Consider the following 13,130-nt stretch of genomic DNA (forward strand, 5'->3'; position numbering starts at 1 on the left):
CAATGATAATTTTTTCCCATAGTCTTTTATTTCAGATGTTAGCCAACCTGGTAAAGAATGAAAGGACTGCACCTTACCAACTCTAACCAAGTAGAAGAGAACGTATCCTGGTGAGGAATAGTGACTTCCATATATAAATTTTGGCTCTGGCATTTCATGATACCGCTTCTGCAAGACAGTACAGAAGAAATATTATAGTCATTTTATAAGGTTTACTTTATCATGGCTTCTCGGTTAGATTTCTGACTAGTCTTTATAAAAGGTTAGTAGCCTTAAAGTGACAGAAAATTATACAGATTTGTAAATTACTTCTATATAAAAATATGTATCTTTCCAGTACCTTTCAGCTTGCTGTATACTACTGAGGAAGTTGTGTAGTTCTTTCCAGTCTGACCACAGTGCTCTCTGCTGACACCACTGTCTGTGTCAGGAACTGTCTGCAGCAGGATAGGTTTGCTATGGGGATTTGCTCTTGTTCTGGATAGTTCCCGACATGGACAGTGTTGGCAGCAGAGAGCACTGTGGTCAGACTGGAAAGAACTACACAACTTATCTGTAGTATATAGCAGCTGTTAAGTCATGGAAGGCTTACAAGTTTTAAATAGAAGTAGTTTACAAATTTGAAAAAAATCAAAAATGTTCTTCTTGCTTGTCAGATTAAGTGCAACTTTTGTCGCAAAGTCTATAGAATAAGGGGAGCTGCATAAAGGGGCTTATCTGTGAGTATTGTGTAAAAGGTTACTATCCTGTCTTATTTGGGCCACCAGTAGCACAACAGAGCTGTCGTTAACCCATGTCACCCCTGACAAACAGCAGCACAGGGTGACAGTGCTCCTGCATTCACAATAGTATTAATAGCATTGTTGAAAGGAACTGCAGCCTTATCCCATTCAGGTTAGTGAGACAACATTGCATTTCCTTGCATCACTACTACTAAATGTATAGTAAGCGCAGGCACTAACAGCTGTAAACACTGAAGAGACTGAACTATTTACATGACTGAACCAGATCCATAATTCCATCTTGGCTCTTCTAAAAAAGAAGACACCAGACACCAGAATGAACAGAGCCTGATTTACATTTGATTTACACAGCATCAAATCTGTGGCGTCAAATCCACAGCAAACATGGTACATGTTAATGTACCTTAAAAGGGAACTCCGTTGCTAGACATCTTATCCCCTATCAAATGGATAGGGAATAAGATGTCTGATTCCGAGGGGGATGAAGGGAAGGTGGGGGTCCAACCACTGGGACCCCTGAGATCTCCGTCCCGGCACCCTTGCACTCTGAACATTTATGTTCAGAACGTCGGCAGTGCTAGGCTTCGTCATGCCCCCTCCATTCAAATCTATGGGAGAGACGAAGATACAGCGTTCGTATATGTTTGTTTCTCCCTTGGAGGTATATGGAGGGGGCCAGCTTGTGGTCACTAGTAATCCGGAGAGGAGCGGAGATCGCTTTGTGCATGCGGAATACCGGGGAGCCGTGCAGGAGATCGCCCGGACCCCCCTGCGATCAAACACTTATACTCAATCCTGTAGTTAGGGGATAAGATAGCTAGCAGTGGAGTACCCCTTTAAACTTCACTTATAATACACTTGACTACAATTTGCATTCTAAGTAATGTACAGGGTGGGCCATTTATATGGATACACCTTAATAAAATGGGAATGGTTGGCGATATTAACTTCCTGTTTGTGACACATTAGTATATGTGAGGGGGGGGGGGGGACTTTTCAAGATGGGCGGTGACCATGGCGGCCATTTTGTAGTCGGCCATTTTGAATCCAACTTTTGTTTTTTCAATAGGAAGAGGGTCATGGGACACATCAAACTTATTGGGAATTTCACAAGAAAAACAATGATGTGCTTGGTTTTAACGTAACATTATTCTTTCATGAGTTATTTACAAGTTTCTGACCACTTATAAAATGTGTTCAATGTGCTGCCCATTGTGTTGGATTGTCAATGTAACCCTCTTCTCCCACTCTTCACACAGTGATAGCAACACCGCAGGAGAAATGCTAGCACAGGCTTCCAGTATTCATAGTTTCAGGTGCTGCACATCTCGTATCTTCACATCATAGACAATTGTCTTCAGATAACCCCAAAGATAAAAGTCTAAGGGGGTCAGATCGGGAGACCTTGGGGGCCATTCAACTGGCCCACGACGACCAATCCACTTTCCAGGAAACTGTTCATCTTGGAATGAGAGAAGAGGGTTGCATTGACAATCCAACACAATGGGCAGCACATTGAACACATTTTATAAGGGGTCAGAAACTTGTAAATAACTCATGAAAGAATAAAGTTACATTAAAACCAAGCACATCATTGTTTTTCTTGTGAAATTCCCAATAAGTTTGATGTGTCACATGACCCTCTTCATATTGAAAAAACAAAAGTTGGATTCAAAATGGCCGACTTCAAAATGGCCACCATGGTCACCACCCATCTTGAAAAGTTCCCCCCCTCACATATACTAATGTGCCACAAACAGGAAGTTAATATTACCAACCATTCCCATTTTATTAAAGTGTATCCATATAAATGGCCCACCCTGTATATTAAAGGTTTTTCCAGTGTTCTTAAAAACTTGCTATAATGCTGCAGTTGTAGAAAAACATCTTTATTTACTTACCCTGGCTCCCCAAAGGTATCACTGCAGCTCCTAGTCGGCTCCTTCCGGTACCCCAATGCTCATCTATTTTTCTTGCTTCTGAGACGAGAGCTCGGAGCAGGACCTGCTTGCTCAGTCAATCAAAGACCAAGTCAGAATATTGCTGCAGACAGTGTTTGGCTAAGCAGGCAGGTCCTGTCTTGATGGCTTATCTGGGAAGCAGGCAGAAGAGATGAGCATTGGGAAACCAAAAGTAGCTGCAGCGGGATCTGTGGTAGACAAGTATAAATATGTGGTAGACAAGTATAAATATGTGGTAGGCAAGTATAAATATGTGGTAGGCAAGTATAAATATGTGGTAGGCAAGTATAAATATGTGGTAGGCAAGTATAAATATGTGGTAGACAAGTATAAATATGTGGTAGGCAAGTATAAATATGTGGTAGGCAAGTATAAATATGTGGTAGGCAAGTATAAATATGTGGTAGGCAAGTATAAATATGTGGTAGGCAAGTATAAATATGTGGTAGGCAAGTATAAATATGTGGTAGGCAAGTATAAATATGTGGTAGGCAAGTATAAATATGTGGTAGGCAAGTATAAATATGTGGTAGGCAAGTATAAATATGTGGTAGGCAAGTATAAATATGTGGTAGGCAAGTATAAATATGTGGTAGGCAAGTATAAATATGTGGTAGGCAAGTATAAATATGTGGTAGGCAAGTATAAATATGTGGTAGGCAAGTATAAATATGTGGTAGGCAAGTATAAATATGTGGTAGGCAAGTATAAATATGTGGTAGGCAAGTATAAATATGTGGTAGGCAAGTATAAATATGTGGTAGGCAAGTATAAATATGTGGTAGGCAAGTATACATATGTGGTAGGCAAGTATACATATGTGGTAGGCAAGTATACATATGTGGTAGACAAGTATAAATATGTGGTAGACAAGTATAAATATGTGGTAGACAAGTATAAATATGTGGTAGGCAAGTATAAATATGTGGTAGACAAGTATAAATATGTGGTAGGCAAGTATAAATATGTGGTAGGCAAGTATAAATATGTGGTAGGCAAGTATAAATATGTGGTAAACAAGTATAAATATGTGGTAGACAAGTATAAATATGTGGTAGACAAGTATAAATATGTGGTAGACAAGTATAAATATGTGGTAGGCAAGTATAAATATGTGGTAGACAAGTATAAATATGTGGTAGGCAAGTATAAATATGTGGTAGGCAAGTATAAATATGTGGTAGGCAAGTATAAATATGTGGTAGACAAGTATAAATATGTGGTAGGCAAGTATAAATATGTGGTAGGCAAGTATAAATATGTGGTAGGCAAGTATAAATATGTGGTAGGCAAGTATAAATATGTGGTAGGCAAGTATAAATATGTGGTAGGCAAGTATAAATATGTGGTAGGCAAGTATAAATATGTGGTAGGCAAGTATAAATATGTGGTAGGCAAGTATAAATATGTGGTAGGCAAGTATAAATATGTGGTAGGCAAGTATAAATATGTGGTAGGCAAGTATAAATATGTGGTAGGCAAGTATAAATATGTGGTAGGCAAGTATAAATATGTGGTAGGCAAGTATAAATATGTGGTAGGCAAGTATAAATATGTGGTAGGCAAGTATAAATATGTGGTAGACAAGTATAAATATGTGGTAAACAAGTATAAATATGTGGTAGGCAAGTATAAATATGTGGTAGGCAAGTATAAATATGTGGTAAACAAGTATAAATATGTGGTAGGCAAGTATAAATATGTGGTAGGCAAGTATAAATATGTGGTAGGCAAGTATAAATATGTGGTAGACAAGTATAAATATGTGGTAGACAAGTATAAATATGTGGTAGACAAGTATAAATATGTGGTAGACAAGTATAAATATGTGGTAGGCAAGTATAAATATGTGGTAGACAAGTATAAATATGTGGTAGGCAAGTATAAATATGTGGTAGACAAGTATACATATGTGGTAGACAAGTATAAATATGTGGTAGGCAAGTATAAATATGTGGTAGACAAGTATAAATATGTGGTAGGCAAGTAGAAATACTAGCGAGCATTAAAGCAAGTTTTTAAAAACACTGAATACCACTTTAAATAAAACCACAAGGTGATAGTAAAAGAGCATTTTGAAATATTTACCACTTATAAGGTTGATAAAAATGATCACAAATATAGTAAAAAGTAAACAACTGTGTAAATAAATTTATAACATATCAATCTATGAAAATTAACATGTCCAGCATTAAAGCTTTGTATAAGAGGTTTATCAAATACATACCTGTAACCTTTCTAGCCTGTCTTTATTTAGGGCACCTATAGGCTTTCTCAGATCACGAAAGGTTTCAGGAATGGTTAAATCTTAAAAGAAAGAAAAAATACATTATAAAAATATATATATATATATATATATATATATATATATATATATATATATATATATATATATATATATGTTTTCTGCACTGTGTTGTGGGGATCCATTCTGCATTTTTTCTCAGTCATGGCTAATATTTTACACAGAAACGGCAAATGTTGGCAGTGCACCATGTGATCATTGTATACATGTATAGGCCACAGTAAACAACTTAAATGAGGTACATGCAAAACATAAGGGAAGCCAGAGTGGAGAGCAGCCAACAAGCAAACACTAATGCTCTGTTAGATTCGGCTTTTATTTATATTACATTTCCCCTGCAGCAAGAAAATTATAAAGTGGGGGGCAAATTCCCCCAGTAAAATAAGCATGCTGCTGTAGTGCCTGTGAACACCTTTCCAGATGTGCCGAGACCACTTAATTTATCATTGGGGTAGTAACCAAGATGGTGCGGCAGTGGTGAACAGTCATGGTGTCCTCACTGCTAACACAACAGTTTGTCTTGACTGATGTCCCTTTCTACGTGTAATGTCAGTGCTAGATGTCCCAAGGGGAGCGTCATTAAAGTGGACATTAGGATACTGTGATTAGTCACCACTGCAGCACGGCCCACTGACTACTGGGGGGGGGTTACATGGCGGTTTTACTACTTTTTCTCCTTTATTATAGTTGAACAAGTGATTTTAAAACACATGCACAACTAGTAGGGTATTTACAAGCACAACAGCAGCAGGTCAGCAGTTAAAGGGGTACTCTTCTGAAAAACATCTCATCCCCTATCCAAAGGATAGGGGATAAGATGTCCGATTGTGGCAGTCCTGCAGCTGGGGACCCCCCGCGATCGCCGGCACAGCACCTCTCATCTGTGCACCGTGCGAACTCCGCTTCGTGCCAGATGAATGGCAACTACAGCCACTACGCCGCTACTCCATTCATGTCTATGGGAGGAGGCGTGATGGCTACGTAGTGTGATGGGCACGGTGTGACGTCACGAACACGGAAGCTCCAAGCTTTCATGTTCCAGGCACCGCCACTACCGGCTCGGAGATCGCAGGGGTCCCATCATGTAGCGGTTTCCCCTTTGGATAGGGGATAAGATGTTTTTGCCGGAGCAGAACGTATCGGCCACAGACCGGGCACCTTGATATCTGAGAATACAAGGGATTGAGTTAAAGCTCTTATTGTTTTATTTGGCAGCCTGGGTGCAATAGGGAACTAACTCTTTAAAAGGGGTACGCCACTGGAAAACATTTTTTTTTTTAAAATCAACTGGTGCCAGAAAGTTAAACAGATTTGTAAATTAGTAAAGAACAAAAGCACGTATGCACACTCACTGCTCAGCAGAGATCAATCAGCGTGGGGATCCGGTCCTCGGAAGGCTGGGTCACAGCATCGGTGCAGTGAGATGGGCGCTCTGAGGCGACGCCGGCTGTTTCACAGGCCAGAAGAAGCACCCTGACTTGTGTGAAACAGCCGCATCGCCTCCGAGCGCCCATCTCACTGCACCGATGCTGTGACCCAGCCTTCTGAGGACCGGATCCCCACGCTGATTGATCTCTGCTGAGTGGCGAGTGCACATATGTGCTTTTGTTCTTTACTTGTTTGATGCTTCACATCTGTCGTATGTGCACCCCACAGGAGATCTTGTACGGGCCACTGATGTTCTGCAGTACCCTGTCTCAGGTGTAGTAGCGCTTCTTGAGTGCCCTCTCCATTCTGTTCTTTTGTTTTGCTAGATTTGTAAATCTTTATCATTCCTGTACTTATCAACTGCTATATGCTCCACAGGAAGTTCTTTTCTTTTTGAATTTACTTTCTCTCCGACCACAGTGCTCTCTGCTGACACCTCTGTCCATTTAGGAACTGTCCAGAGTAGGAGCAAAACCCCATAGAAAACCTATCCTGCTCTGGACAGTTCCTAAAATGGACAGAGGTGTCAGCAAAGAGCACTGTAGTCAGACAGAAAGGAAATTCAAAAAGAAAAGAACTTCTTGTACAGCATACAGCAGCTGATAAGTACTGGAAGGATTAAAGGGGTACTCCGGTGAAAACCCTTAATTTATTTTGGCTACTGAAGAATGCGACACTAGTCGTGAAACGCGTATAGCCCTTGATATTTTACTACTGCCATATCCATCTCACCGGCTAATAGCCGCTATACCAGCCAATCCAGTCTTGACTTCGCTGCAGTACCCCGGTTTGAGGACCACTGCAAATCGCGTGCAATTCACACTGCACGCAGACTCACCTCTGATGAAACTCCCCTATAGGCCGGCTGCCGAGCCGTGCCAAGCAGAGTGATTTTCTCAATGCACAAATATCCAAAGCCGGTTACTGCTGTACCGAAAGAGAGTGCTTGCCGCAGGAGAAGCGCACTCATACATTGCCACATCAAGGTATCCACATGCCCATGCCAGGGCAGTGGCAATCTGAGCACCGGACATCGTCCATGCGGACATTCACTGCCATTGCTCTCTAGAATCTGCCGTTTTCAGGAACACTCGGCTGCCTACAAGCTCTGTCTACTCAGTGGTAAAGTATCGCTTTAATCCTATCATTAACTGTATCAGCATTTTTTTTACAATTTTGTTACTTTTTGGATACAATTACCGGCAGCTTACTAACTTCTCCTCTCAACACTTTGATGAATGACATTTAAGTCTACCTCAATTCGCACATGTAAACTTGTGGAATCTGTCAAGTTTTTGCGGTAAATTTTTTGCTACTATAGACTATTTTTTCTTCTTTTCTGAGATGGCTGGCAATTTTTAGCATCATATTTTAGGTCACTTTATTCTATATTTTTAATACCTGAGCAAGGGCCCTGCTCGGGTATTGATTGTATTATTAAAATTTAATAAATGTTTAAGATTATTTAATTTATTGTACCCTTTCAGGCTTTTTATTACCATATTTATTTTTATTATCACTATTACTGTATATTGTTTATTGTCACCCCCTTTTTCTCCTATTCCTTTTCCCTTTTTTATATTTGTAAATTACTTCTATTAAAAAATCTTAAGCCTTCCAGTACTTATTAGCTGCTGAATGCTACAGAGGAAATTCCTTTCTTTTTGGAACACTGATGACATCACGACCACAGTGCTCTCTGCTGACATCTCTGTCCATTTTAGCAACCGTGCATAGCAAATGTATGCTAAGGGCAGCATGGTGGCTCAGTGGTTAGCACTGCTGCCTTGCAGTGCTGGGGCCTTGGGTTCAAATGTCACTAAGGACAACAATAAATAAAGAGTTATTATTATAATGACATCAGCAAAGAGCCCTGTGCTCGTGATGTCATCAGAGAGAATTCCAAAAAGAAAAGAATTTCCTCTGTAGCATTCAGCAGCTAATAAGTACAGGAAGGATTAAGATTTTTTTTTAATAGAAGTAATTTACAAATCTGTTTAACTTTCTGGCACCAGTTGATTTAAAAGAAAAAAAGGTTTTCACCGGAGTACCCCTTTAAGATTTTTAAATAGAAGTAATTTACAAATCTGTTTAACTTTCTGACATCAGTTGATTAAAAATAAATAAATAAATAAAATGTTTTCCAGTAGCATACCCCTTTAAAGAGTTATTTCACTATTGCACCCAGGCTGCCAAATAAAACAATAAAAGCTTTAACTCAAACCCTCGTATTCTCGGATATCAAGGTGCCCGGTCTGTGGCCGATACGTTCTGCAGCTATGGGAACTGACAGTGCCATCCACCAATCACTGACTGAGGCTGGACACCGTTATGGTGAGAGTTTGGCTGAAAGGTGCTGTGACATTACACATACAGCTTCGGGAAGGCAAAGATCAGCGGAGACCTGACCACAGACTGAGCATCCTGATACTGGAGGCTACAAAAGAGAGAGGAAGGAGAGTTCAAAGCTTTCATTGAGCAGCCTGGGAGCAATAGGGAAAAAACTGTTTTACTGGACAAACCCATCAAAAGAGGTACAACTCTGCTGACAGGTTCCCTTTATGAGAACTAAACAATGTGGATGAAATAGTTATACCCAGTAGAGAACTAGTGTAGTCTGCGATGATCCATGGAAACACAGGATACTGGGAAAGGTCATTGCAGCTCCGATCTGCTAGGTTATTGAGATGTAAAAGATACTGGTAATTGGATATTTGGCCCATCTGCCACTGAAGCATGTAGCTGTCTGCTGTGTGCTCCGTCATGTGATTCTCTGCAAGAAACAGGAGGCAACTATTGACAGCCTTTTATACAAAAAAGAATGAAATATAAAACATTAGTATATACATGGTTAACCATAATATCACTAATTGGTTTCAGATGTCCTTTAGTACACATGGCATACTATAGTAGCTTCTTTGTGTAACTTCACTTTAATGTATGCATGTATTGTATAGTATTGCCAATTTTGAAAGAAAGCAACACCCTAAGGGTATGTTCACACTGCGGAATGGACTGAGATGTCAGCAGAGAGCACTGTGGTCAGACAGAAAAGAAATTCAAAAAGAAAAATAACTTCCTGTGGAACATACAGCAGCTGATAAGTACTGGAAGGATTAAGATTTTTAAATAGGAATAACTTACAAATCTGTTTAACTTTCTGGCACCAGTTGACTAAATTATTATTATTTTTTTACCAGCGGAATACCCCTTTAAAAAATAAATAAATAAATGAAGACTGTGAACTGAGACCAAGCTGGTAACCTCCAGCACTAGTGGCCAGATGGAGTGATCAACCACCTGATCCTCAGCCAGAAGTAGGAAATGTAGGCTGCATTACAGAAAATACATCATTGTGCATTCGTAAACCATAATAAAGCCTAGCCCGTGCATGCCACATCAGCAAAAAGGGATAAGCACAAAGCATACACAAACACCTTCAGATTATTGTCTTAAAATAGCCTTTGCTGCACTATATAATATTTAAAAAAAAGGATGCCGCCTGTTTTACATTAATGACCAAATGACCAAGCCCAATTTTTCAAATCTGGCATGTGTCTCTTTAAAGAGGTACTCCGCCCCTAGACATCTTAAGATGTCTCTGATCGTGGGGGTCACCCGCGATCTCCCTTCTGCATGTGGCGTTCGAATAGAGCGTCGGGTGCAGCGTCGGAGGCTCGTGACGTCGCGTCCGCGCCCTGCTCGTAACGTCATGGCCACGCCCCCTCAATGCAAGTATTCAAATATTTTGGAGTGAAAAAACTCCAAAATATTGTCAACAATTTTTAAATGTCTGGCTTTTTTTTGTTATGTAAATTTTTATGGCAATTACTGTATGGTAAAAATTATGGGGAGATTTATTAAAACCTGTCCAGAGTAAAAGCTGCTGAGTTGCCCATAGCAACCAATCAGCTTGCTTCTTTCACTTTTAACCCCTTAAGGACTCAGCCCTTTTTTTTTTACAAATCTGACCACTGTCACTTTATGCATTAATAACTCAGAGACTTTTTTTTTCATGACATATTCCAGTTCTCCAACTGAAATATTTTATCCCCTGCTGTGCCGGGGCTGTAAAACTATACATAATGAACTTTCACTTACCTGCCTACGATCCCCCGTTGTTCCGATATCGCCCACCGTGCTCTGGCCCGTCAGCTTCCTCTTCCTGCGGGTCGGTGACTTCACGACCCGCAGGAAGAGGAAGAGACCGGAGAACGGGACGGCGATATCGGAACAACGGGGGATCGTAGGCAGGTAAGTGAAAGTTTATTATGTATAGTTTTACAGCCCCGGCACAGCGGGGGTTAAAAGTTTTAGCTTAGAGAACTCCTTTAACTTAGTGGTAAATTGTTACTTGCATCCTTTCTTGATGAAAAATCCCAAATTGTCATGAAAATTTAGCATTTTTCTAACTTTGAAACACAATTATATATTGATTCACATATACAATATGTCTACTTTATTTTGGTATCATAAAGTTGACATGTTTTTACTTTTTGAGGACATTAGAGGGCTTTAAAGCATTGCAGGAATTTTAAAACTTTTCACGAATATTTCAAAATCTGAATTTTTCAGGGACCAGTTAAGTTTGAAGTGGATTAGAGGGGTCTTTCTGCAAGAAATAAATCATAAATGACCCCATTCTAGAAACTGCACCCCACAAAGTATTCAAGATGACATTCAGAAAGTTTATTAACCCTTTAGGTGTTTCACAAGAATAGCAGCAAAGTGGAGGAGAAAAATCAAAATCTGCATTTTTTTTTTTTTTTTTACACTAACATGTTGTGGTATCCCCATTTTTAAAAGTGGTATACGAAGAAAAAAATCCTGAGTATGGAAATACCTCATATGTTGACAAAGTGCTGTGCGGGCTCACAACATGGCTCAAGAGGGAAAGAGCAACTGTGGGATTTTGGAGAGCGAATTTTGCTGTCAGGGTTTTTGGGGGCCATGTTGCATTTAGGAAGTAACAAGGGGTATAGTGAGCCTTAACACCTCACAGGTGTATGACGACTTTGCGTTGAAGTTAGACGTGAAAATGGGAAAAATTGTTTTTAACACTAAAATAATGATGTTACCCCAAATTTTTCTTTTTCACAAGGGGTAATAGGAGAAAATGCCCCCCAAAATTCTTCTGAGTATGGAAATACCCCACATGTGGACGTTAAAGGGGTATTTCAGGATTTTTTTTTTTATTTGACTATGCTACAGGGGCTGTAAAGTTAGTGTAGTTCACAATATAGTGTCTGTACCTATGTGTGACGGTTTTCTCACAATTCTTCTGTGATTTTCACCCCAATATTTATTTTTAACAGCATACAAAATGACTGTTTCAGATTTTGCAGGTTGCAATGCGGCCGAGACCTGACTCACTAGTCAGCTGATGACAGGGAGCCTGTCTGCTTCAATGGGTGGAGGGATCACTTGGTGGGAGAGAGATCAATCTGTAACTAATGCAACAGCTGTAGAAACCCTGATTGAAAACCACAGGTCTTTTGAATGGATGCAGCTCATTTATGTTTCAATGGGTGGGATCGCTGATGTGTAGGAGGGAGGAAAATGGAATTGTGGGATTTGTAGTGAAAAAAAGAAAAGTCAAACAGGAAATACCAGTTCACAAAAGATTCCCACAGTATTATGGTAATCTCACAACATAGCCATTTAGCCCGAAGACAAGTGCAAATCCTTCCTAAGCATGTCTATTACTGTCTGCCAGGTACATACTAAAATCACCTTATGGTGGATAACCCCTTTAAGTGCTCTGCTGGCGCACTACAATGCTCAGAAGAGAAGGAGCAAAATTTGGCTTTTTGAAAGAGAATTTTACCGAAATGGTTTTTGGGGGGCATGTTGCATTTAGCAAGTCCCCAGGGTGCCAGAAAAGCAAAAAAGAACTACACATGGCACACTATTTGGGAAACTACACCTCTCAAGGATGGCAACAAGGGGTACAGTGACCCTTAACACCTCACAGGTGTTTGACGGGTTTGCGTGGAACTTGGACGAGAAATAAAAAATTAGATTTTTAACACTAAAATTATGGTGTTACTCCAAATTTTTCAGTTTCACATGGTGTAATAGGAGAAAATGGACCCCAAAATTTGAAGCCCAATTTCTCCCGATTAAAAAAATGCCCCATATGTGGACGTAAAGTGCTCTGCTAGCACATTACAGGTCTCAGAACAGAAGGAGCGCCATTGGACTTTGAGAGAGAGAATTTAGCTGGAATTGAAGTCGGGGGCCATGTGCATTTATTTACAAACCTCCCATGGTGCCAGAACAGCAGAAACTCCCCACATGTGGCACCATTTTGGAAACTACACCCCTCTAGGAATGCAACAAGTTACAGTGAGTACTTACACCTCACAGGTTTTTTGAACAGTGGCCGTAAAAATGAAAATGTGATTTTTCGCACTATATTGATAGTGTTACTCCAAATGTTTCATTTTCACATCGGGTAATAGGGGAAAAGGCCCCCAAAATTTGCAGTGCAATTTCGTCTGAGAAAAAATACCCCATATGTGGATGTAAAGTGCTCTGCGGGCACACTGCAATGCTTAGAATAGAAGGAGCGCCACTGGGCTTTTAGAGTGAAAAGTTTGTTGGAATTGAAGTGGGGGCCCATGTGCGTTTACAAAGCCCCCATTGTGCAAGGACAGCAGAAATCCAAAACATGTGACACCATTTTAGAAA

At 40.1% G+C, this 13,130-nt stretch overlaps 1 protein-coding gene across 4 annotated transcripts in view; it reads right to left on the reverse strand.

The window, feature by feature from the left end:
* Window positions 1–13,130, reverse strand: part of NSMAF (neutral sphingomyelinase activation associated factor) — a 77,541-nt gene that overhangs the window by 34,294 nt on the left and 30,117 nt on the right. For 3 of the 4 annotated variants that reach the window (XM_056522006.1, XM_056522005.1, XM_056522008.1), the window contains 3 exons: window positions 9,034–9,210; window positions 4,932–5,011; window positions 78–168 (listed from right to left, as the gene is read on the reverse strand). In XM_056522006.1, the coding sequence (XP_056377981.1) occupies window positions 78–168; window positions 4,932–5,011; window positions 9,034–9,210 (348 nt within the window). The remainder of the gene's footprint in view (window positions 1–77; window positions 169–4,931; window positions 5,012–9,033; window positions 9,211–13,130) is intronic. The other variant, XM_056522007.1, reaches the window with a different exon arrangement.

The sequence above is a fragment of the Hyla sarda genome, chromosome 5, assembly GCF_029499605.1.
Source record: "Hyla sarda isolate aHylSar1 chromosome 5, aHylSar1.hap1, whole genome shotgun sequence".
NCBI lineage: Eukaryota > Metazoa > Chordata > Amphibia > Anura > Hylidae > Hyla > Hyla sarda.